This window comes from Aulostomus chinensis, chromosome 21, assembly GCF_037954235.1.
Source record: "Aulostomus chinensis isolate RoL2024-O1b breed Wild chromosome 21, RoL_Achi_v1.0, whole genome shotgun sequence".
In the NCBI taxonomy this organism is placed as follows: domain Eukaryota; kingdom Metazoa; phylum Chordata; class Actinopteri; order Syngnathiformes; family Aulostomidae; genus Aulostomus; species Aulostomus chinensis.
In genome coordinates, this window is record NC_141340.1 from 21,075,815 (window position 1) to 21,103,157 (window position 27,343).

Below are 27,343 nucleotides of genomic sequence, written 5' to 3' on the forward strand. Positions count from 1 at the left end.
ACCACGCAGTGCTTCCTCGCACAAGAAAGACCGCACTCAGGGGGCGGGGCCGGCGGGGTCTTCTACTCCCCTCAGGAATGCTCACTTGTCAGCATGTGTGAAAGTGCACCCCCCCCAATCCATTCATTTGACACACAAAAGCAATTTCACAGAAAGACGAGCTTTCTCTGCTCTATTCTTCCTCACTGCCCCTCGCCATCCTACCTCTCTCTCTCTCTCACACACACACACACACACACACACACACACACACACACACACACACACACACACACACACACACCAGTCATTAGCATGTTAATAGACATCCAGAAGAACGTGAACCAGTGAGAAAGTCTCTGTGAAACCACTGATGTCTTTGACAGCGTTTCTGTGGGTGGCGTTCTCCTTGCTGACTCCGCCCACAGGAGCGGCTGTGGTGAAACTGCTCAGAAACATGACCCAAATAAACGCACTCACACTGATGAATGGAACCATCCTGGAGTTAAAGGAGAGGATGTGACCTTTGGCTCTGAAGGTCTGGTCAAGCCTGGTCACAGGAAGTCGTACAACCCTCATCACTCATGGCGCCGCCTGTTTCAGCCGTCCTGCGTCTGTCAACACAGGCTGACATCAAGAACCACCCATTTGCCTAATCTTGAAGACATAATGTGCGTCCACGCTGCTCTCAGCTGGGGGCCGGAGCTCAACGCCATGATGCTAACATCTACTGGATGAACTGAAAAGGTTCTGGTCCTCAAAGGTCAAAGGTTAATGTCACCTCACATGGTTGCAATGTCACAGGAAACCTGGAGAGTTTCTTCAAAACTGGTACAAATATCCATAAACAAAGCTGGACCGTCAAAGGTCAAAGGTCACTGTAACAGGCCCACACTTCTAAGGCCAACAGCCAGGCTGCCTCATTTAGAGTTTTGGTACGTTTGTACAGCAGTGGCAATGACCTGGTGAGACCGGTTCCACTGGAGGAGCTCGGTTCTCCTGCCATCTCGTGTATCCCACTTGTGAGGTCACATGATGCACACCTGCCACTGGAGACCTGAGGAAGGAAATGATGTGACGTGGAGAGCTGGATGCTTGTTCCAAACTCTTCAAGCTTGTCTCCAGTCCAGAATGTGCTCCTCCCGGGTTGGGTACCAGCCCCCCGCCGGCTCAAAATGGCTGCTGAATTGTCGTTCATATGTCCTTAAACTGGGGTTTCAGTTTGGCTCAAGTGTGAGTGAAGGGGCTCTGGCTGCGGCTCTGCATCACCACTGCTGAAAGACGAGAGTCAAACCGATCCTGGGGTCACTTGGCCTCTAAAAAGCTGCGTTTGCTGCCAAAGAGCTCAGCAGAGGTCGGAAGTGCGGTTGCGTAACACCAGCGCACACATTTATGATGATGCCTGCCTGCCCTTTGCAGTCAGGTTATAAATAGATCCTCAGCTTTAGGTAGCAGGTGTCTCAGAGCTCATCGCAGGCCTGATGTCCTCTCAGCACCCTTCAATGCACCGCAAGAACACAGGAATACCGCAGGTTCCCTGCATCAGGGCTCAGTGAGAGCCGTGTGTTTACGGCGGCTCCAGATCAGGTTCTTGGTGTGAAGATGGTCCTGCAGGTTCTGGACTTGTGACAGTTGTCGTCTGGTCTAGAATGAGTCCAGACGGTCACAGCGAGGGAGCGACAGCTTAGCAGCTTCAACCAGGACTTCTTCAGAATAAAAGCTGCTCTTACAACAGAATAAAACATTGCTGCTTTTATTTTGAAGGTGCTATAACTGCACTGGGGAGGGGTTTCTGTGTGCAACTGACCCAGGATCTGCTTGGATATGCATTATATATATTATATCCACAGTCATCTCTCCATCACTGATCATCAACAGGGGCGGAACCGTGGTTCTCCTGCTCGGCTCGGCGTGTTTGCTCCTGGTCAGACGGTCGGCGGTTCATTGAAAACAGCTGCTGCTGCATCTGGAAGTGCAGCTGATGAACAGCAGCAGTTCCCAGATGCCAACTTTCAGAGCTGCTAACAAACACGGTCATCTGAATATCCGTGTCCATGTGCTTGGCATGAGAATGTGAGAGCATCACGAGGACGGGAACAGAATCTATTCTTAGCCGGCCCGGTCTGGTCCGGTCAGTGGGGATGAGCCAGCGTCTGGCGCTGCAGCTGACATCTGAGTCGTCTTCAGGCCCGAGACCCGAGACCAGAATCGTTTTCAGCCTCCAGCTGCCGGTGCGAATGCGGTCAGAACCAAACCAACTGTGTGTGGGAGGAAGTCAAGCAGACGTGGGTCAGGGAGGGTGGCGCATCAGTCATCACGCCGCCGTCTCACAGCGGCAGCGACGCTTCATCAGAACATGATGAACCAATGAGGGGATTTCCCACGCACGCCACGACCTGCTATAACTCCCCTGTCAGTTACTCATCACTGAACTCACAGCTCACATGGCGCTGAGCTGAAGGACGTCTACTACTTCCTCCCCCGCCCCCCCTCCCCTCTCCTCCCCTCCCCTCTACTGAACTATACAAAGGGACAGAAAGTACACCTGAAACTCTTGCTGGTGTTACTTTTCAGTTCAGTGCTCAGATTCCTTCTTAGCATCTGGGCCCCTGACACACACACACACACACACACACACACACACACACACGCACACACACACACACACACACATACACACACACACACACACACACACACACATACACACACACACACACACATCCTTGGACTTATATCTTTGTGAGGACTTTCATTGATGTAATACATTCCCTAGCCCCTCCCCCTAAACCTAACCATCTCAACTGACTGCCTGACCCTAACCTAGACCCTAAACCTAACCAGAACCTGACCCTAACCAGAATCTGACCCTAACCAGAACCTGACCCTAAACCTAACCAGAACCTGACCCTAAACCCAGAACCTGACCCTAAACCTAACCAGAATCTGACCCTAACCAGAACCTGATCCTAAAACCAAGTCTTGGCCTTCAAACGACCCTCTGAAGATGTGAGGACTGGCTAAAATGTCCTCCCTTTCCAAAAATGTCCTCACTCTGTTGGTTAAATACGTATTCTAGTCCTCACTATGTAGCAAGTACAAGAACACACACACACATAGAAACAAATATACACACACACAGACACACACACACAGACACACACACACACAGACACACACACAGGTTGGCACACGATGCTGTTGATGTGCTCAGGTGTTGTGGGGAGACGAGCGTGAGAGCAGCATTTGTCAGCAGAACAGAAACTAAACCCTGAGTGTCAGGCTGCTGGTGTGTGCGAGGAATTAATACAGAACACAGCAGGAAGTGAGTTTTGCCCCAAATATGTGGCTGGCTGCTCTCTGTGGATGTTGGTCACCGGCGTGACGGAGTTACGACCATGACGAGTTTCTCAGTCACATGACTTAGTAGCAGAGTGCACCAACTAAAGAAACTGGTTTCTCTTTAATTATCATTGAAGGACCGGATCTCCATGTGTTCATGTGCTAGTGTGTGTGTGTCTATGTGTGTGTGTATGTATGTGTGTCTATGTGCGTGTATGTGTGTGTGTCTGTGTGTGTGTGTCTATGTGTGTGTATGTGTGTGTGTGTCTATGTGTGTGTGTCTGTGTGTCTATGTGTGTCTGTGTCTATGTGTGTGTCTGTCTATGTGTGTGTCTGTGTCTATGTGTGTGTGTCTATGTGTGTCTGTGTGTCTATGCGTGTCTGTGTCTGTGTGTGTATCTGTGTCTGTGTGTGTGTCTATGTGTGTGTGTATCTGTGTCTGTGTGTGTGTGTCTCTGTGTGTGTGTGTCTGTGTCTATGTGTGTGTGTCTGTCTGTGTGTGTGTCTGCATGTCTGTGTGTATGTGTGTGTGTGTGTGACTGTGTGTGTATGTGTGTGTATGTGTGTGTGTTACTGCTGATTCAATTCTTCCACTCAGGGGAAAATTATGACTCCATCATCGGCGGTTCTTTCACTTCATTTTTTTGTGAATTCCTCCATTGTTAAGATGAAAATATTGATTAGATTGTTATTAAGTGATAGAGCAAACATGACATCACAGCCTCTGCTCTATGATGATGTCATCGTTGGCATTCCGGCTACAACAACAGTGGATTAACCACGTGGAGCAGATTTGCACCCCGCAAAACGACCCAGATCTCGTGTCACAATCAGGTTTCTCGCCATCTTTGTTCTATAACGAATCTATGGAAGTCCTCCAGTCAATAACGTTAGCAGAGGGCTAACAGGAAGTAGCTAGCTCTGCCGATAGAGCATGCTCGGGTGCAGTGTCATCACGTGCACAAACACCATCTGGTGAGACATGGGATCAGTTTTTTCATAACTTTGGTTATGGATCATTAGAAGAAGGAGACATCGTCTCTGTAGGAGCAGACAGTCTCAGGACTCACCAGCGCCCTCCTCCTGACATATTCAATGACTGGATGCTAACACTTCCCCACCAGTACCCTTCACTGTGCTCAGCTAACTGGCGTGGCTGCAGGGCTCGGCTTCCTGCCTGCTACGTGTACTATAAGACTCTGTGTACTATAAGACTGTGTACTATAAGACTCTGTGTACTATATGACTCTGTGTACTATAAGACTGTGTACTATAAGACTCTGTGTACTATATGACTCTGTGTACTACAAGACTCTGTGTACTATATGACTCTGTGTACTATAAGACTCTGTGTACTATATGACTCTATGTACTATATGACTCTGTGTACTATAAGACTCTGTGTACTATAAGACTGTGTACTATAAGACTCTGTGTACTATATGACTCTGTGTACTATAAGACTCTGTGTACTATATGACTACGTATACTATATGACTATGTGTACTGTATGACTCTGTGTACTATATGACTCTGTACTATATGACTCTGTACTATATGACTCTATGTACTATAAGACTGTGTACTATATGACTCTGTGTACTATAAGACTGTGTACTATAAGACTCTGTGTACTATAAGACTGTGTACTATAACTCTGTGTACTATATGACTCTGTGTACTATAAGACTCTGTGTACTATATGACTCTGTGTACTATATGACTACGTATACTATATGACTACGTGTACTGTATGACTCTGTGTACTATATGACTACGTATACTATATGACTACGTGTACTGTATGACTCTGTGTACTATATGACTCTGTATTATATGACTCTATGTACTATAAGACTGTGTACTATATGACTCTGTGTACTATATGACTACGTATACTATATGACTACGTGTACTGTATGACTCTGTGTACTATATGACTCTGTACTATATGACTCTATGTACTATAAGACAGTGTACTATATGACTCTGTGTACTATAAGACTGTGTACTATATGACTCTGTGTACTGTATGACTCTGTGTACTATGACTCTGTGTACTATATGACCCTGTGTACTATAAGACTGTGTACTATATGACTCTGTGTACTGTATGACTCTGTGTACTATGACTCTGTGTACTATATGACCCTGTGTACGATATGACTCTGTGTACTATATGACTCTGTGTACTACTCTGTGTACTATATGACTGTGTACTATATGACTGTGTACGATTCTGTGTACTATATGACTCTGTGTACTACTCTGTGTACTATATGACTCTGTGTACTATATGACTCTGTGTACTATATGACTGTGTACTATATGTTTCTGTGTAATATATGACTCTGTGTACTATAAGACTGTGTACTATATGACTCTGTGTACTATAAGACTCTGTGTACTATATGACTCTGTGTACTATATGACTCTGTGTACTATATGACTCTGTACTATATGACTCGATGTACTATATGACTGTGTACTATATGACTCTGTGTACTATAAGACTGTGTACTATAAGACTCTGTGTACTATAAGACTGTGTACTATTAGACTGTGTACTATATGACTCAGTGTACTATAAGACTCTGTGTACTATATGACTCTGTGTACTATATGACTACGTATACTATATGACTACGTGTACTGTATGACTCTGTGTACTATATGACTCTGTACTATATGACTCTATGTACTGTAAGACTGTGTACTATATGACTCTGTGTACTATAAGACTGTGTACTATAAGACTCTGTGTACTATATGACTCTGTGTACTATAAGACTCTGTGTACTATATGACTCTGTGTACTATATGACTACGTATACTATATGACTACGTGTACTGTATGACTCTGTGTACTATATGACTCTGTATTATATGACTCTATGTACTATAAGACTGTGTACTATATGACTCTGTGTACTATATGACTACGTATGCTATATGACTACGTGTACTGTATGACTCTGTGTACTATATGACTCTGTACTATATGACTCTATGTACTATAAGACAGTGTACTATATGACTCTGTGTACTATAAGACTGTGTACTATATGACCCTGTGTACTGTATGACTCTGTGTACTATGACTCTGTGTACTATATGACCCTGTGTACGATATGACTCTGTGTACTATATGACTCTGTGTACTACTCTGTGTACTATATGACTGTGTACTATATGACTGTGTACTATTCTGTGTACTATATGACTCTGTGTACTACTCTGTGTACTATATGACTCTGTGTACTATATGACTCTGTGTACTATATGACTATGTACTATATGACTCTGTGTACTATATGACTCTGTGTACTATATGACTCTGTGTACTATAAGACTCTGTGTACTATAAGACTCTGTGTACTATATGACTCTGTGTACTATATGACTCTATGTACTATAAGACTGTGTACTATATGACTCTGTGTACTATAAGACTGTGTACTATATGACTCTGTGTACTATAAGACTGTGTACTATATGACTCTGTGTACTATAAGACTCTGTGTACTGTATGACTCTGTGTACTATATGACTCTGTGTACTATATGACTCTGTGTACTATATGACCCTGTGTACTATATGACTCTGTGTACTATATGACTCTGTGTACTACTCTGTGTACTATATGACTGTGTACTATATGACTGTGTACTATTCTGTGTACTATATGACTCTGTGTACTACTCTGTGTACTATATGACTCTGTGTACTATAAGACTGTGTACTATAAGACTCTGTGTACTATAAGACTGTGTACTATAAGACTCTGTGTACTATATGACTCTGTGTACTATAGGACTCTGTGTACTATATGACTCTGTGTACTATATGACTACGTATACTATATGACTACGTGTACTGTATGACTCTGTGTACTATATGACTCTGTACTATATGACTCTATGTACTATAAGACTGTGTACTATATGACTCTGTGTACTATAAGACTGTGTACTATATGACTCTGTGTACTGTATGACTCTGTGTACTATGACTCTGTGTACTATATGACTCTGTGTACTATATGACCCTGTGTACTATATGACTCTGTGTACTATATGACACTGTGTACTACTCTGTGTACTACTCTGTGTACTATATGACTGTGTACTATATGACTGTGTACTATTCTGTGTACTATATGACTCTGTGTACTACTCTGTGTACTATATGACTCTGTGTACTATATGACTCTATGTACTATATGACTCTATGTACTATATGACTCTGTGTACTATATGACTCTGTGTACTATAAGACTCTGTGTACTATATGACTCTGTGTACTATATGACTCTGTGTACTATATGACTCTATGTACTATAAGACTGTGTACTATATGACTCTGTGTACTATAAGACTGTGTACTATATGACTCTGTGTACTATAAGACTGTGTACTATATGACTCTGTGTACTATATGACACTGTGTACTATAAGACTCTGTGTACTATATGACTCTGTGTACTATAAGACTCTGTGTACTGTATGACTCTGTGTACTATATGACTCTGTGTACTATATGACCCTGTGTACTATATGACTCTGTGTACTATATGACTGTGTACTATATGACTGTGTACTATTCTGTGTACTATATGACTCTGTGTACTACTCTGTGTACTATCTGACTCTGTGTACTACTCTGTGTACTATGACTCTGTGTACTACTCTGTGTACTATATGACTCTGTGTACTACTCTGTGTACTACTCTGTGTACTATATGACTCTGTGTACTACTCTGTGTACTATATGACTCTGTGTACTACTCTGTGTACTACTCTGTGTACTATATGACTCTGTGTACTACTCTGTGTACTATATGACTCTGTATACTCCTCTGTGTACTACTCTGTGTACTATATGACTCTGTGTACTACTCTGTGTACTATATGACTCTGTGTACTACTCTGTGTACTACTCTGTGTACTATATGACTCTGTGTACTACTCTGTGCACTATATGACTCTGTGTACTACTCTGTGTACTACTCTGTGTACTATATGACTCTGTGTACTACTCTGTGTACTATATGACTCTGTGTACTACTGTGTACTACTCTGTGTACTATATGACTCTGTGTACTACTCTGTGTACTATATGACTCTGTGTACTACTGTGTACTACTCTGTGTACTATATGACTCTGTGTACTACTCTGTGTACTATATGACTCTGTGTACTACTGTGTACTACTCTGTGTACTATATGACTCTGTGTACTACGCTGTGTACTATATGACTCTGTGTACTACTGTGTACTACTCTGTGTGCTATATGACTCTGTGTACTACTCTGTGTACTATATGACTCTGTGTACTACTCTGTGTACTATATGACTCTGTGTACTACTGTGTACTACTCTGTGTACTATATGACTCTGTGTACTACTCTGTGTACTATATGACTCTGTGTACTACTGTGTACTACTCTGTGTACTATATGACTCTGTGTACTACTCTGTGTACTATATGACTCTGTGTACTACTGTGTACTACTCTGTGTACTATATGACTCTGTGTACTACTCTGTGTACTATATGACTCTGTGTACTACTGTGTACTACTCTGTGTACTATATGACTCTGTGTACTACTCTGTGTACTATATGACTCTGTGTACTACTCTGTGTACTACTCTGTGTACTATGTGACTCTGTGTACTACTCTGTGTACTATATGACTCTGTGTACTACTCTGTGTACTATATGACTCTGTGTACTACTGTGTACTACTCTGTGTACTACTGTGTACTACTCTGTGTACTATATGACTCTGTGTACTACTCTGTGTACTATATGACTCTGTGTACTACTCTGTGTACTACTCTGTGTACTATGTGACTCTGTGTACTACTCTGTGTACTATATGACTCTGTGTACTACTCTGTGTACTATATGACTCTGTGTACTACTGTGTACTACTCTGTGTACTACTGTGTACTACTCTGTGTACTATATGACTCTGTGTACTACTCTGTGTACTATATGACTCTGTGTACTACTCTGTGTACTACTCTGTGTACTACTCTGTGTACTATGTGACTCTGTGTACTACTCTGTGTACTATATGACTCTGTGTACTACTGTGTACTACTCTGTGTACTACTGTGTACTACTCTGTGTACTATATGACTCTGTGTACTACTCTGTGTACTATATGACTCTGTGTACTACTCTGTGTACTGCTCTGTGTACTATATGACTCTGTGTACTACTCTGTGTACTACTCTGTGTACTATGTGACTCTGTGTACTACTCTGTGTACTATATGACTCTGTGTACTACTCTGTGTACTACTCTGTGTACTATGTGACTCTGTGTACTACTCTGTGTACTATATGACTCTGTGTACTACTCTGTGTACTACTCTGTGTACTATGTGACTCTGTGTACTACTCTGTGTACTATATGACTCTGTGTACTACTCTGTGTACTACTCTGTGTACTATGTGACTCTGTGTACTACTCTGTGTACTATATGACTCTGTGTACTACTCTGTGTACTACTCTGTGTACTATGTGACTCTGTGTACTACTCTGTGTACTATATGACTCTGTGTACTACTCTGTGTACTACTCTGTGTACTATGTGACTCTGTGTACTACTCTGTGTACTATATGACTCTGTGTACTACTCTGTGTACTACTCTGTGTACTATGTGACTCTGTGTACTACTCTGTGTACTATATGACTCTGTGTACTACTCTGTGTACTACTCTGTGTACTATGTGACTCTGTGTACTGCTCTGTGTACTATATGACTCTGTGTACTACTCTGTGTACTACTCTGTGTACTATGTGACTCTGTGTACTACTCTGTGTACTATATGACTCTGTGTACTACTCTGTGTACTATGTGACTCTGTGTACTACTCTGTGTACTATATGACTCTGTGTACTACTCTGTGTACTATATGACTCTGTATATTTTCGCCTCCTCGAGCTAAGAAGAGCCTACAGCTCTGCTAACATTAGCGATGCTGCTTTGAGCTGCAGCATAAAAATAGACTTCCAATGTTGTCAGTCAGACGTCTCGCGGACACCAAACCAACGTCTCCACGTCTCCCCGTCACAGCAGCGGTCGCTTCAATCAGGCTGCAGGTCACGGAAACGCTAATGAGCTGCTCTGAGGACCAGAGAGGACTCTGTCTCCTCGGGCTGAGGAAATCACACGTTCTTAAGCTGGAGGGCAAGAAAAGTTTAGTGTGTGTGTGTGTGTGTGTGTGTGTGTGTGTGTGTGGGTGTGCGTGTGTGTGTGTGCCTCCCAACACACTGAGAAAGCCTGAATGACATCAGACGCCGCAGCAATGCCGCAGCAGAGAGAGGAGAAAAAATGTTGCAGAAACCCTGCGAGGAGAGACGCTGCTGGACGAGACGGACTGGTTTGTTTCACTGAGGTGAAGCCGACTGGACGGAGGAGACAAACGTGGCCACGTCAAACCAGAGCAACCTGCGGAGCACGTTCTCCGCCCCTCAGGGTTCCACTTCCTTGTCACATGCGCGTGCTAATAACCGCAGGAGAATACGAGGGAAACACGTGATCGCGTGTTACCACGTCGAAGTTCATGTTTTTCTATCAGGGTCAAAGTGACCGAGGACACACAACAGTATCTGAGCGTGGCCCCAGACGCCTCTGAGTGGAGGCCCAGCGACCAGACCTGAGTGTCCCGCGCTGCTGCACGGTTGGTTGTTGATTCTATGACATCATTCACCCTGTTGACAGACCCAGGGGTCAGAGGTCAAAGTTCAGGGGTCAGCAGCAATAGGAAAACAGTTTGTGTTTGTTAGTCAGGTAAATGCAAACAGGACTGAGACTTGGCTGACTGGGGGCAACAAGGAGGCTTCGAGGAAACCAGCTGAGGAGAACGGCCAGCGACCTGCGATGGCGGCGGAGCGCCGGGACCCCATCATCGTAGCAGCATCATCAGCTCAAGCAACCGGAGCGAGACTTGTGTGTCTGCACGTGCTGGTGTTGGTCTCGTTGTGGATTTGTGTACGTACAGTAGCCCAGTCAGGACCTGCCTCCTGACCTCTGCACCTAAAAGTCTTTGGTGCAGGAAGCTGTACAGGTGCTGCAGTGATGTCACCGTTGGCAGCTGAACAACCGATTGCGAGGTCACAGGTACAAGGGGCAGCCCAGCCTACCTGGTCTGCTGGGCCCCTGTATGTGACTGGGCTTCATCCTCTACTCCTGCTGGAGGTCCGGTCAGCAGACCCGGTCCCCACACGTGTCCCTGCATCCCCCTGCCACTGGTCCAGAACCAGCTGAGGGACCAAACATCAGATGTTGCTCCTCCACCTGCACGTGACCGTCACCAGGTCCGTTCATGCTCAACTGTACCGGTTCCGCCACTGACGCTTGCACGTGTGTGTTCTATCACATGATCGCTGCCACGCTACATCCCCCTCAGGCTCTCAGGACCTGATCATGTCCATGTTGGTAGGCTGACGACAACCACAGGACCTGCGGCCTCACCTGTGCTGAAGCTCAGACTGAAGATGGTTCTGGTTCTGTAGCTCTGACCCGAACCCACTGGAGCCCACATCATCACCGAAATAACCTTCACTGCTCCACATTCAAACTAGAACGAGCTCCCTGGGTGTCTGCTCCTGCTTCCTCTGGAGGCCTGCAGGTCGTGTGTGTGTGAGTGTGAGTGTGTGTGTGTGTGAGTGTGTGTGCGTGAGTGTGTGTGTGTCACGGTTCTACTCAGCAACACATGAGGGATGACAGCAAGTCAACAGAATGAAAGCAGCTACTGATGCAGGAGAGGAATCAGCTTCACCTCCATCAGTGAACCCACGGAGGCAAGAGTCCGCCTCCCCGGCAGCCCCCTCCCGGCAGCAGCCCCCTCCCCGGGCCGCAGCATCCCCCCTCCCCCTCCCTCCATCCCTGCAGCAGCAGCAGCAGCAGCAGCAGCGGGACTCACCCAGAGTTTTGACGGCGATCTGCCTGGTTAGCGGGGGGGGCAGGTTGATGCAGACCAGATCCACGTCTTGGTGCAGCAGCACGTCGTCTATCCGGTTCGTGTAGAACGGCACGTTCATCTCCTTGGCGAGCTCCTCCGCCTCCTCCTGCGTGCGGCCCCACAGCGCCTTGACGGCGAAGCCCTCGTTCTTCAGCAGCGGGATGATGACCCTGGCGGTCAGGCTGGTGCCGAACACGCCGACCCCGGGCAGCATGGCTCGGCTCGGCAGGGCTCGGCGGTCTGTCTCTAGTCGCGTCCGTCGGCTGGCTTGAGTTCAGTGCTCCAGGCGCAGCTGCGGCTGGTCGAGAGGGAAGCAGCGGCTGCCACCGTCAGGTTGGCCATCCACCTGCAGCCCAACACCCGCCGTGCTGCATCTCGCCGTCGCCCCGGAGCCGCGGTCGAGCAGGAACAGCTGCTAATATCCGCGGAGAATCATCCGAGAGACGCGTGAATGCACCATTCCGCTCCTCAGCTCTGCCGCGTCTGTCTGCGCCGAGCACAGGAGGACATGTCCCCGCCTCCCCGCTGCTCCTCGGTCCCGGTAACGCGCGAGCGCCTTCTCTCATCAACGGAGGCGGAACGGAAGAGAAGAGAAATGTGGTGGAGGAGAGAAAAACGCGGACGTCCCCTATCGCTTGCAGCCGCCGCAGCCTCGAGCTCACGTGTCAAGCCGCACACACGCGTGGACCGGAAGCTGCACTTACCGTCCTTTCACAATAAACTAAATTTTCGGCTCTGCAAATGAAAAGATGTTAACAACTTTCAGCATGACGTAATGACGCATCACACAAAAACGCTCAAAACACAGAGCAACTTTAAAATACTTTAAAAAAGTCATTGACATGAATTAAACATGTAGATTAATTTCATGGCTGCACGGTGGTGTAGTGGTCAGCACTGTCTCCTCACAGCAAGAAGGTTCCAGGTTTGAGTCCCAGCTGGAGCACAGGATCTTTCTGTGTGGAGTCACCATGTTCTCCCCGTGTCTGTGTGGGTTCTCTCTGGTACTCCAGCTTCCTCCACCGTCCAAAGACATGCAATTGGGGACTAGGCTGATTGATACTCTAAATTGACCGTAGGTATGAATGTGAGTGTGAATGGTTGTTTGTCTCTCTATGTTGGCCCTGCGATGGACTGGCAACCTGTCCAGGGTGAACCCCGCCTCTCGCCCGTAGACGCTGGGATAGGCTCCAGCCCCCCCCGACCCTTAATGTGTAGGAATAAGCGGAAGATGACGATGGATGGATGGATTAATTTCATACTGTAATGCCCCCCCCACACACACATCCTTGTACTTATATCTTTGTGAGGACTTTCATTGATGTAAAACATTCCCTAGCCCCTCCCCCTAAACCTAACCATCTCAACTGACTACTTGACCCTAAACCTAATCTGAACCTGATTCTAACCTCGACCCTAAAACCAAGTCTTGACATTCACACGGCCCTTTGAAGAAGTGCGGACAGGCTAAAATGCCCTAAATACGTATTCTAGTCCTCAATATGTAGCAAATACAAGAACACGCGCGCGCACGCGCGCGCGCACACACACACACACACACACACACACACACACAGGGTGCAGTATATCTGACACATTGTGAACTCTTCCTGCTTATTTCTCTCTTTATTTATTCATTCATTTATTTCGTTTGTTTTCATGTATAATTACTAACTACGCTGAGCTTCCTGCTTCTCTTCTGTTTCTTCATATTTTACTGATCTTGAGGGAGAAAGTGTTTGTTCAACTACAGGAAATGAAGAGAATAAAGACATTAAAGACATGCAAATAAAACAAAGTATGTAGAAATATGTACATTTGACAACCAGTAGTAGTAGTTGTAGTAATAGTAGTAGACCAAGGATTCACTTTTATTTTGTATTTAGTTCCATTTCCGGCCCTCCTGCCCAGTTTAACCCCTCACTTCCCAGGCTGAATCAGTGAGGTGATGATGCATTAACCAAAATCAAAGCACAAATCAAAACGTTTCAGTGTGTGTGTGTGTGTGTGTGTGTGTGTATGTGTGTTTTAACCTTCCAATAGTTACAGGTCCATCCTGGAACTGACAGTTCCACCAGCTATAACATTCCCTCTACAAGCTTGTATCAGCCTACTCAGAGGTCAAAGGTCCATCTTGTCTTGACCTCTGACCTCCTACTGAACGCTTCCTGCTTCCTGTAACGGAGGCAGACAGGAAGCTCATCATGAGTCAGAGTTAAGAGGCAGCAGCAGAGCTCAGCTGCTGGACGGATCAGGAGTCTTTGAAGCAGAGAGGATTTGAATGTGACATCACTGCGGCGCTGCCCCCCCACGCTGCTCCCCAGGGTGTTTGATTTAGCTGCTGTTACCCTGCAACCTCTGTGATAATGAGGTTAATGTGTTTCTGTCTTTTACTTCCTGTTGAAGGTCTGAGGACTTGAGCTTGATGCTGCTACGTTACCGTTGCCATGGAGAAGATAGGAAACACAGATTCATTCATTATCATAGGTGTGTCTTTGAAAGGCGCTTCCATTACGGGTCAGAACCAGGAGCCCGTCCAGTACCCCAGCAGCTAAGTATCAGTCTGCTGCCCCGTGGAGATGGGAAAGCATCAGTTAAACCCATGGTAATTATTGATGACAGCCCAACGCCAGCAGGCTCGGGTACAGGATGGGCGTGATGGCCTTGAGCACCGTTGATCTCGTCAACCCTCCATCCCATCGATGTCCAACCTGGCGTAAACGTGCCCGTGCACCAACAAAGTGCCGCAGAGTCTGAAGCACTGGTTGACTCAAGTGTTCGGGTCACGTCCCAATTCTGACCGACCACCGCTGCCGCGGTACCTGCGGCACAGCAGCAGCGGTGTCAGCAGGCCCAGAGGGCCTCAGACTGAGAGGGTTCAGGCTGTGGGAGCAGAGCAGCTCTGGATGGTTTAGTAACTGGACTCAGGTTCAGGCTGCTGGTGCAAGCACTTCCTCTGATGTCACAGCAACGACCCGCCGAGGATCAGCACTTCTACAAACATGAAACAGAGTTTGTAACTCGAGGTGAATGGTAGTCGCGGGCTCTCACCTGCCCCCCTCTGGCACGGTCTCACCTAAGCACCTGGCTCGCCTCATCAAAGCTGGACACACGTCTCTGCTACCAGGAATCACCATCGCCATCCTCTGTCAGCACCAGGCTGCCCTCTAGTGGAGGAGGAGGAACGGCACTTGTTCTGTGTTCCCGCAGGATTCATCTTCTGTTCTCTCCAACAGCACAGTTGACTTGTTCATTTATTGTGTGTCTGTGTGCTGGACTATTTTGTGGCGTTGTCATTAACAGTCTGGAGCTTCTGAGCTCAATCACACTTCCTGTACTTCTGACTGATTTTTTGTGCATGTTCTTCCCTGTGCCAGTCTGTAGGCATGAATGTGTGTTCTGAATGTCTTCTTGCTCGCTCATTGTTGCTTGGTTGGCCTCCTGTATGGCTCTCACGTGAGGACCTGTTTTACCTGTTAACTTGAGCACTCGTAGGATTTTGTGGTCATATCTCATCTGCTCTTTCACGCTTGTCAGTGATTTTCAGGCGACTGTCAGAGAAGCAGGAATGATGTCATCAACTGGGTCACTCGGGTGAACCCGATATCTCGAAACGCCGTCAGTGAGTTGCTTCAAATTCAGCTCACACGTCCACTGGGACTCGAGGATGAATTCAAAGATTTTGGTGATCAAAGGTCAGAGGTCAAATCACTCATTTATATTCCTGGATCATCTGGAGAGATTCAGAGAAAATCTCCACTGAAACGAACCTGGCGATAAAAGGTCAAAGGTCACTGTGCCCTCAATGCTGTACTTGTGGTTTCCCTTGTCGCTGAAACGAAGTATTTTCTTTCACCCTTGCTACTTTGGCTTCGTCGGTATGAGCAGAATCAGACGCAGGCATCTGCAGGTTTAGGTCAGCACTTTTATTTATTACTCAGAGAGGCACAAATATCATTTACAGGGCTACTGTCTCTACACGTGCACCCGCCGGCACCACATCCTGCGACAGCCTGCAGCAGAGCAGGACACCTGCAGAACCACCAACAGCCTCATCAATGGCGAGCCCCACGACAAACCATCTACACACACGTAATTCTGCCGGCACTCTCGCAGCAGGGGCTGGTTCCTTCCATGGATGCGTTGTGGACACAGCGAGATGTGCTTGACTTGTCCAGCCGAGCCTCAGTGACACCTTGAGGTAGATAACTTTCTCCTGTCGCCTCACAGCTGTCAACACACCCACCGTCCCACTTACCTCCACTCACTCAGCATCTTTTCTTCGAGGTTTCATGGACTTATTTCACATGCACAGCTAGTTGCTATTCAGCTCAGTCATCAGATTAAAAACAACAAAACTAACTTTGTTTACAGCTTATAACCTTGGATTATTCTCCAAAACTATTTCAGTTTTATTTATTCAGTTCTGACTCGTGTTTAGTGGCTAAAATATGAAGAGTGACAAAGAAAACTTCCTGCGGTGAGTGAGAGAAATACACACCTGTCAGCTCTGCCTGCACTGCTTTAACGCTTTCAGTCCCGGGTCACTGTGTTATGAGTGAAGACAAACAAAACTCTGACTTCACACACACACACACACACACACACACACACACACACACACACACGCACGCAGACACACACGCGCAGACACACACACACACACACACACACACACACACACACACACATACTGCCTCTCTCTGCCTTCGTCAATAAAAATCAAATGAACACTTAAAGTACCAGAAGTTCAGGTAAAATGTGACAACCACTAGAGAAACTAGAGAAGTACACAGGCATACATCGACAACTGACAACGCACAAGAAAACACATGTTGCATAACGGACTCACATTTCCCCACAATGACGCTGCAGGAAACACAACTTACTGCTTTACAAAATACTGCACAACTAAAATAAAAAGAAACTGTGGAGGTTGACATGAGAGGAGGCGACGGGGGACTTCAGCTGGAAACGGCGCCACCTGCTGCCTTCCTGCATCAATCTCTGAATTTACAGGAATTTCAATTTAAAACTGAGTCTTTTGAGTGGTTCCCATGTTGCCACGCTACAAGATGTCGTAATAATTCCTCCACAGTTTCTTTTATAGTCATTTTGGCACTTTCTCCTACACAGAATCTGAACTATCCATCCACTCAGTCTGGGAGTCTCAGCCTAAAGCATTAAAACATCCTAAAACTAGCGGGAGGAGAATGTGGGACTGACTCTGCTACTAGCTGAGCGCACCGATACGTCAAAATCTCCCTCCACTCGTAGGACGTGTCACGGCGCCGCGGCAGAGCCCAGCATGACTGCACGCTGAGCCAAGTGCTGGATGTCGGTAGTGCAAAGATGGAGGATGCAACCACATGGAGGACATGGCTGATTCACTAATACATTTGTGCTTCTGTTTTTAAAAATATTACTTCTCAAATGCCACCAACTCTGAGAAGCTGGAACATGCGAACTAATCTACCAACGTCTGATGCCACCAAGGAGCTGAACTCCTGACATCAGCGTCTTCACATGTGCGCTGCATACAAAGCTCCTCCGGCGTCAGCGCCTCCCTACGGCAGCTCTCTTGCCTCGCCCCGTGGGAGGACGTGCCTTGACAGCCAGTTCTTCTCCTCACAACCTCTCCAGGATGTTCTGAAGGAGGCTGCAAGGATTCTGGCTTTGCTCTTAAAGTGACACTTCTGCAACAGAATTCTGCGATTTTTAAATGCTTGAACTTGGTTGTGGAGGTCTGTGTGCTGCTGTCAGGTCCAGCGGACGTCTTTGTGCCTCCCAGAGTAAACACCAGATGGACTACGAGCTTCACATCAACAGCACACGTTCACGTCTTCGTGTTAAACATGAGCGCCAACAACGGGACAACATCAACACAAGAGGGAAAGAATGTGAAAATATAACAGAACAACGTTTCAGAGTTAAATGAGAAATATAAAGTGTCTCTATGCTCTATCTGCCACGTGCAGAGGTACTGCGGCCTGGCGTGGACACACTCGGCGCTCTCGCCCACTGAGTCTGACTCATCGCCAACTTCTTCCTGAGGTCCCTCAGACCATCTGTCAGTCACAAGTGGTCCCGCCTTCCAACAACCCCTGCCCTTCATTTAAAAAAACAAAAACAACAACAACAAAAAAAACAAAAACAAAAAACCCCAACTAGGCTTCTTTCCGTGAAAATGCCTTCTGGCTGGTATCCATGGTAACAGCCCATGAGTGCAGGGTGGGGCATAAGAGTTGCTTAAGAGTAGATGGTGATGACTTCACGGCCGCCGCCTCGGACCAGCAGGACCCGGTTCAGACCCTCGAGGAGAACCTCCAGGAACTCCATGTCTGAGAGGAAGGGAGTTAAGACGTAGAACAAAGACAAAGATGAAGGTACCACATGACCCCTTCCCACCAATCACAGCCACGCCTCAGAACACGGCACAGAGGAAGGATACAGTTTTCATCTCCTCCGCGGTTTTTAGGGGGTCCAGGCATGTTGAGCAGAACCAGGTGGGCTCCCTGTGACCTGTTGACCACCACCTCGTTCAGCTTGATAGCCGTGTGCATCCGACGCACGTTCAGCTGGTTCCTGGGTGGGCGAGAGGCTCGCAGTGAGCGGGGGGGGGGGTGACGACAGGCTTGGGGTCACCAGTGAGCAGAAGCAGAACCACAGATGGAACCCGTGAAGGAACCGTGATGGAACCTTCAGAGTCCAACCAGACGTGCACTGAGCAGAGATGTTGTCTCCTCGTGTACTGAGGCCAGGAAGCTCCGCCTCTGACCTGTCGAGCCTCAGGTTGGTTTTTAAACACAAAGAGAATTTTCCTCCCTTCCACCACTTCCTTCACTCTCAGGCTGAGTCGCTGCTGGTGGAACTAGAACACTTCCTGCTGCTCTAAATGAAGACATTCTATGGTAAAAACATAAACGCTCTCAAGATATTTGGAGCTGTTTAGCTGTCACTAATCAGTATTTTTATCATCAATTCATCTTTTGATCATTTTTGCAATTAATTGCTTAAATCTCATCAATCAAAGTAAAGAAAATTTGAAAAAAAATCCTCATCACAACCTCCCAGAGCCAAAAATGACAAACAATGTGCAAATGTTTGATATTTATGCTACAAAAGACAGGAAAGATTAACTGCTGATGAAAATGGTCGGCAATTCATGTTCTTTCAGCTGTAGTTGCTGACTGGAGGCTCCACTGGGCTCTGCCGCCATCCCAGCACACACCTGCCCAGGCCACGCCTCTCCAGCCTGGTTTAGTACACCTGTGACGCCTGACACACACGTGATGATGAAGGCCTCTCAGAAATGATAAAACGACAAGCAGCAGGACTCAGAGAAAACATCTTCCCCAGTGCACAGAACGACTCGTCATCTCTGACAAGTGTCTTTGGTCAGGCCTCGTTCAGACGGCAGGAAAACCAGATCGTTTCTCTGATGGGATCCTTGTCCCTCAGCACTCTTGTGAGGCAGCACATGTTCACGGAGAAGCAGGTGCGTGATGAATAGCAGACTGGGGTGCATCTGGACAACACCAGATTTCCTGTGGTTTTCTGGCTGTTCAGACTGAAAAGGAATCTGGATTCAGCACAATCTGATTTGCAGCGGCTGTCTGAACAAGGCCTCCAGATGTTTGACTCAAACAGCAAATTAATGCATGCAGCGTCCTGGCAGCATTTCATGACTCGCGGAGGCCTTGGTGTCACACCTCACACATCTTAGCGCTGTTTATTGGGTCCAATTAAGTATCATTCTGCAGTCTTTGAAGCAGATTCTACCTTCTTTATGAATGTTCCTTATTGTGTCTTAAAAATGCTGCCTTTTATGCCTCATTTGATGCTGAATGACGAGACAATGAAGCGGCACGTGTGTCAACTGCCACAAGCCGAATTACGAGTTTCAAACAAGCCAATCGCACAAAATTCCGTTTTCCTTTCTTTGAAATTAAAAATTCAATTATTGCATGTCAGCAATAATGCATCATTTCTATTTCAAAAGTCATTTTGATAAAGAAAGGATGGACAGTATTAATTTGCTGAGCTGCAGAAACAGTGTCATACTGCATGCAAGTTAAATCAATTGAGGCTTTTCCACTAACATGCTGCGTGTTGCTGGAACTGGTAGTTCTTGCACATGAATACAAGCAAACAAGGACACACACACACACACACACACACACACACAGATGTATGAGCACATGACCTGGAGGACAGCACCAAAGCAGGACACACACACAGCCTAAGGCAAAGAGAATGCAACTTACAGACTCTCCCACTCTCTAGAAGGAGGAAAAATGGGACAGAACAACAGAAACAGGCTTAGACGCGTCTACACCAGCGCTCGCCACCTCGCTGCATGCTTCCAACGGTCTCAACCGTCACTCCAGGGAACCCCGGAGAGTGACAGCCATGTCAAAGGTCAGGCTTTGCTTGGCAGACCAGGGGTCTGCTCTTTCCTCTTGTCCTGTTGAGTCTTGAACTGGATTGAATGATGGCAGTAGAAGTGTAGCGTGTCTCCGCCGACATGCCGATAGGTGGACAGTATGAGATGAGACCGTGTTAGTCGCCTGCAAAATCCGGTGTGATGTGGTCCGAGTGGCCATGCACTAAGACTGAAGTAGCTGGAAGTGTACACACATGCGCATACACACACCAAACGCAGCCTGAATGCACACACCATGCAGACTGTTGTCCCATTTCACCCTGCAGACTACGGCTACGCTACACACGCTGTCCTGCACCGAGGCTTTGGCACCATTCTGGAGCACAAACTCTTCTTCTCATGTTCACCGTTTGGATTCGTTATTCAAAATGGTGCAAATGTCTCAAGACACACACAGTTCCATCGCCACCGACCAAGAAGCAGTTTTCACATCAACACAACCACTGACATTCTGACTCTTTTCCACTTCGCTACGTCGGACTCCTTCTCCATCAGCTACAACTGTTGGGCGACAGAGACGAGGTCACTCACGGTTTCATGTTGAAGAGGTCACGCACGGCCACGTTGTCGTTACACTCGCGGTTGCGATGGCGCTCTGTGAAAAGTTTCTCCTTGGTCCAGGTCATGTGGACCCGCTCTGGTGTCGTCTCGGTCTTGTCGTTTATGGCAGCGTGAGATGCCGTGTTCCTGTCATGGATGAGCTGGGCCTGCAGAGGAGGGAGACGGATGAGCGAGGGCGTCTATGAAGGGGGGGCGGACCCGGGTCCAACCACACATTTGAGGGGATGAACAGGAAGAGCTAGAGACTAGACAGCAGTCAACCGTATACCTCCGCCAAGGTGAACCTCCTGGTCAAAGCCATAACTAGTCATGAGTGCAGCCTCGCCCCCGCACGTCACTGCGTCTGCTCCGTAGAGCAGGAGGGAGGGCAAACCTGGTCACATCGGGATCTAGCGCTCTGTTGTGATCACATTTGGATGATCGGAATCAATGCTCTTGCTTTGTTAAGTCCATCAATCCATCTATCACCCATCCATCTATCTATCCCTCCATCCATCCATCTATCACCATCCATCTATCACCCATCCATCTATCTATCCCTCCATCCATCCATCTATCACCCATTCATCTATCTATCCCTCCGTCCATCCATCTATCACCCATCCATCTATCTATCCCTCCATCCATCCATCTATCACCATCCATCTATCACCCATCCATCTATCTATCCCTCCATCCATCCATCTATCACCCATCCATCTATCTATCCCTCCGTCCATCCATCTATCACCCATCCATCTATCTATCCCTCCATCCATCCATCTATCACCCATCCATCTATCACCCATCCATCTATCTATCCCTCCGTCCATCCATCTATCACCCATTCATCTATCTATCCCTCCGTCCATCTATCTATCACCCATCCATCTATCTATCCCTCCATCCATCCATCTATCACCCATCCATCTATCTATCCCTCCGTCCATCCATCTATCACCCATCCATCTATCTATCCCTCCGTCCATCCATCTATCACCCATCCATCTATCTATCCCTCCGTTCATCTATCTATCACCCATCCATCTATCTATCCCTCCGTCCATCCATCTATCACCCATCCATCTATCACCCATCCATCTATCTATCCCTCCGTCCATCCATCTATCACCCATCCATCTATCTATCCCTCCGTCCATCCATCTATCTATCCCTCCATCCATCTATCTATCACCCATCCATCTATCTATCCCTCCGTCCATCCATCTATCACCCAATCATCTATCACCCGTCCATCCATCTATCACCCAATCATCTATCACCCATCCATCTATCTATCCCTCCGTCCATCCATCTATCACCCATCCATCTATCTATCCCTCCGTCCATCCATCTATCACCCATCCATCTATCTATCCCTCCGTCCATCCATCTATCACCCATCCATCTATCACCCATCCATCTATCTATCCCTCCGTCCATCCATCTATCACCCATCCATCTATCTATCCCTCCGTCCATCCATCTATCACCCATCCATCTATCTATCCCTCCGTCCATCCATCTATCTATCACCCATCCATCTATCTTTCCCTCCGTCCATCCATCTATCACCCATCCATCTATCTATCCATCCCTCCGTCCATCCATCCATCTATCTATCCCTCCATCCATCTATCACCCATCCATCTATCTATCACCCATCCATCTATCTATCTATCTATCCATCTATCATCCATCCATCCATCTATCATCCATCCATCTATGTATCCATCTATGTATCCATCTATCATCCATCCATCTATGTATCCATCTATCATCCATCCATCTATGTATCCATCTATCATCCATCCATCTATGTATCCATCTATCATCCATCTATCTATCTATCTATCTATCTATCTATCTATCTATCATCCATCCATCTATCAATCATCCATCTATCTATCATCCATCTATCATCCATCCATCCATCCATCTATCCATCATCAACTGCCTTTCCTGTTCCAGGGTAATGGGAGCTTTGCTCAGTGATTATTGAAATTGTCATGAAAGACGGGTAAAGTAATGGCAGTTGTATGTATTTCAACTATGGAAAATAAGAAATAAATACAAATGTTGTTGTTATAAAGAACACTGGAGGTGATTTAGAGTTCTGAGCTTGTGAGATGCCCCTGAATGCAGCACCAAACCCTGCTAGTGGAGGCCAGCGTGCTGCAGAGTCACAATCGATCCAGGGTTCAAGAGGAAGCAGCGCAGCCGCCTGCACCTCTCAAATGTAAATGTGTGACGCATCCTGCAGCGAGAGCAGTTGCAGTGCTGCAGGTTGCAGGGGTATCAGAGCGAGTGTGATGGGCAGCTCCAAAAATACAAGACCGCTAGGGTCCGGAGACGTCCCACACTGGATCTGGAGACTCAGCTGGAGACCGAGACTCTCATGGATCATGTGAAGTTTGGAAAAGCTCTGGCCACATGCAGTTACTCCAGTTTCCTTGTCAATGGCCAAAACCTGTCATGACTAAATTTACTGAGTTCTTCATTTATTCATTCTGCACCCCTCCACCAGGTTTGGAGAGATGCAACTGAAAACACAACCTGGTTGGCGGAGGTATGGAGAGAGTCCAGCAGGAAAGGTTGACTCAAAAAGAACAGAAGACAGTAAACAAGACAGTCAAAGGAAAGAAAAGGAGGGAAGTGCAAGGATCAAACCCTTTCGAGGGCGGTACAGAGGAGGGAGGGGCGACGATGCAGCGAAACAAACAAGCTGTCTAACGAGCACAACGACAACACTGAGGGTGACGGTCAGCGAGGCAGTGGGCAGCTACAGATGTGGTGCTGCGGACACTAGACCCTCGTGAGAGGCAGCACAGCAGCGACCTCGTCAGCAACCCAGCAGGACCGACTCAGAGCGGTGGTTCGGACTGTTAATATCGTCTCTATGTCTGTGTGTTCTACTCAGGACACAGTCAACAACCATGTGACCAGCGTGACCAATGGGATGAAGAAGCTACTGCCTCAACACACTTGCGTACTCTCACCTGAAGACATGAGTGACAGGATCTGAGTTCTGACCTGTTGGGTTTATGAGCTGGTTCTGCTGTCAGGTGGTGAGGTTCTAGTGGGCCGGGACAGGCTGGTTCAGATGAGTGGGACAGTACTGTCGTGTCAGAACATGGGGGAAATACTGATACTGCCACGGATCATGACAACACACAGTTGCTAATGCTAACTAGCCATGGCATCTCACCATTTTCACTGGTGTTTTACTGGTGAGTATTAAAGTTGTGCTCAACTAAGACTTTGTTGTTCAGGAAACTTTCACCACTTTGTGGGACATGAATCCACCATTTCTGCATTTTGCCTTTTATGATAACTTCTTATTCTGCTACACTGATGCAGTGATGTATCGTGGACTGATACTGTCCTTTTCGTGGTGACAGTACTGGGCTAATATCTGATTCCCCACCCAACCGTTACTACTACTTCATACTATCATGTCGGGTGATTTTAAGATTTCACATCTCACACTGAGCTTATCAGGCTTAGCTCTCCTCCAGCAGCCTAAGCTGGGCTCCTCCAGTCTCACTGGGCTTACATCTGCTTAAGCTCAGCTGCACTTTGCCATGAGCGCTCCAAGCAGGGCACACGTGCCTGGAACCACTGTTGAGGTGAGTGTGAATACAGTTTTCTGTTTCTGAGCCAGTACTGTCCTCTCTTCATCTCAGGTATCTTTGGGGACGTGGGGGAGGGGTGCTGGGGGGGGGGGGGGTGTGCAGGCTCGGGGTGTGATGGGCTGGTATTCACAAAGCAGCTCTCAATGACTCTATGGTGCAGAGCGTTCTATTGGACCGATCTGGACTTCCGATGGACACCATCACGGAGCAGACACTCTTCTGGACTATTCAGGTCCATGTTTGCGACTGGTTTGACCAAACATGGCAATGCTATGGTAACTGGTTTGTAGTATTTTGCTAGTAACTAGAGCTTGGTGCTTGCGACCTATACAGCAACAAGGTCCCCCCCCCCCCCCCCCCAACTACTGCACTGGTAAGACCTGAGGGTCCCCCTCCCTACACACAGTGAGACAACAGTGTCTCCTACTGACTCCTGCTAATCTGTACCCACTCCTCCAGCCTTCCTGCCCTGCTGTGTGTTGGTCATGCAGTTATTACCCCCCCCCCCCCTCCACACACACACACACACACACACACACACACACACACACACACACACACACACACACACACACACACACACACACACACAACCCAGACATTACAAGGTGCAATGGAACTCTTGGATGTCTGGTTTTGATGGTATAAACTGGAACTGTGAATGAATTTTACTGATCTGAGTCCAAATCTTGAATCAAGTCACCAAAATAGTTGAATGTCAGTGCAGCCAAAGATGACGCTTTGTGAAGACGGGCCTGTGGGTCTAACAGTGAGGGACAGTGGGTACCTCATCCTCCTGAGTGTCCTCTGTGGGAGAGGACTGCCGGCTGAGGCCCGAGCTCTGGCCAGCATCCTGGTTCTTCCTCCGGATTGAGTTACGAGATTCGTCAGTGATACTCTGAATCTGAGTGGTGTGGCGTGGCCCAGAGGCGGGGGTGGGGTGGGGTGGCAGATGAACAAGGGAAGGGGCCAGTTGTCATTTAGGATGACCAGTAATTACCTGACTGGTTCCAAAGAGAGTTTTATGTGTGGTGGAAATTTGATCAGCGCGCTATTCAAACAGTACACTGACATCATAGATATGAATTCAGTATCAAGACGCAAAATACAAACAGTACAAATAAGTTGCATTTTCCCGAGGATGTTAATGAGTTAATCAAAGACATGCAAGGAAAAACTTGTGTTAATGGAAATATTAGAGGAGGACGGAGGGCACTTTACCTCTCTCTCCCTCTCAGTCCTGGAGAGCTGCATCTGTTTCAGCATCTGAGACCTCTGCTCCATCACCAGAGTCTTCTCGTAGGTGAAGGCTGAGATGTCGTTATCATGCTGCACAGTGAGGACGACAACACGCGCGCGCACACACACACACGCACGCACAATTCCACGGTTGTTGAAATGAATAATCAACATAACAAGTTCTGTATCCAGTGGACGTGATGCAAGCTGGAGCCCTGAGGCAGATGTGGAGAACCATCAGACATCCAAGCCACTGAACCTGGTTTCATCTTGGTGGGATCAACTGTTGCCAAGAACCTCAACACTTCCTGTTTGGAGTGCAACAATTATTGGTTTATAAATTTTGCCCTTTTTTGGGGGTTTATCAAAACCCTTTTAACAAGTTCTCATCCACAGTGGAAACAGGTCATATATGCAAACGTCTGTCCAAAAGGCACAAGCAGCATTTGAGGATTTCTAACAAGTGCAGTTTTCATTACTGTAGTTTTTGTGCGTTTATCATCCAAATTTTGCCAAGAAACACAACGCTGCCTGTTCTGAGTGAAACATGTTTGGGAAAATAGGACGCAGAGCCAAAGAGAAGTTTCTCTAGTGGGGGATTTCATATTGCAGGATTATGTACAACAGCACCACCTACTGGCTGACTGGCACCAAACCCAGTGCAGATGTTCAGTCAGGAATCTCTGAACTCTGGTTTAGGGTTCGGGTTTAATTTGAATATTAATCAGAACAACCGTTGCAAAGACATACGACACCTCCAGTTTAACTGCAGCGTGCAGCAAGCAACTTCAGTATAACTTTTGTAGTTTCAAAAATATCAAGAACTTTTAAATAATTTGCCCTCAAGAGTGTCTGTGGATCTTCTGTGCTGGCAGACGCCAGGAGGAGCGGGTGGCCCTGCAGGCTTCATGATGGCCATCAGGAGGGATTCAAAATGATGGTGTGAACATGTAATTATCTCAGAGGATGTGATGTAGTCCTACCATCTCCACCACCTCCACCTCTGCATCCAGGCGCAGGTGGTACAGGAACGTCTGGAGGTCTTTCTTCATCTGGATGCTGTTGTCATCCATCTGGGCCACAGTGAAGATGCGCATCTTACACTTCCTCCACACCTGGAAGAGAGAAGGACAGGACAGGTGGGTCACGACAGTTAAATGGACATATTTGTGTGTGTGT

General features: G+C 47.0%; 2 protein-coding genes across 8 annotated transcripts in view; both read right to left on the reverse strand.

Annotated features, from left to right (window-relative positions):
* Positions 1-12,950, reverse strand: part of gfod1 (glucose-fructose oxidoreductase domain containing 1) — a 35,214-nt gene extending 22,264 nt beyond the window's left edge. The window contains exon 1 of the mRNA XM_086191836.1: positions 12,266-12,950. Within this exon, the coding sequence (XP_086047962.1) occupies positions 12,266-12,518 (253 nt within the window). The 5' untranslated portion in view covers positions 12,519-12,950. The remainder of the gene's footprint in view (positions 1-12,265) is intronic.
* Positions 12,951-16,862: 3,912 nt separating this feature from the next.
* The window catches only part of slc12a7b (solute carrier family 12 member 7b), a 76,060-nt gene continuing 65,579 nt past the window's right edge, over positions 16,863-27,343 (reverse strand). For 3 of the 7 annotated variants that reach the window (XM_086191973.1, XM_086191975.1, XM_086191979.1), the window contains exons 20-26: positions 27,148-27,279; positions 26,147-26,254; positions 25,713-25,829; positions 21,282-21,457; positions 20,572-20,586; positions 18,756-18,889; positions 16,863-18,645 (exon numbers count right to left, since the gene is read on the reverse strand). In XM_086191973.1, the coding sequence (XP_086048099.1) occupies positions 18,554-18,645; positions 18,756-18,889; positions 20,572-20,586; positions 21,282-21,457; positions 25,713-25,829; positions 26,147-26,254; positions 27,148-27,279 (774 nt within the window). In that variant the 3' untranslated portion in view covers positions 16,863-18,553. The remainder of the gene's footprint in view (positions 18,646-18,755; positions 18,890-20,571; positions 20,587-21,281; positions 21,458-25,712; positions 25,830-26,146; positions 26,255-27,147; positions 27,280-27,343) is intronic. The other 4 variants (XM_086191976.1, XM_086191980.1, XM_086191974.1 and 1 more) reach the window with 3 other exon arrangements.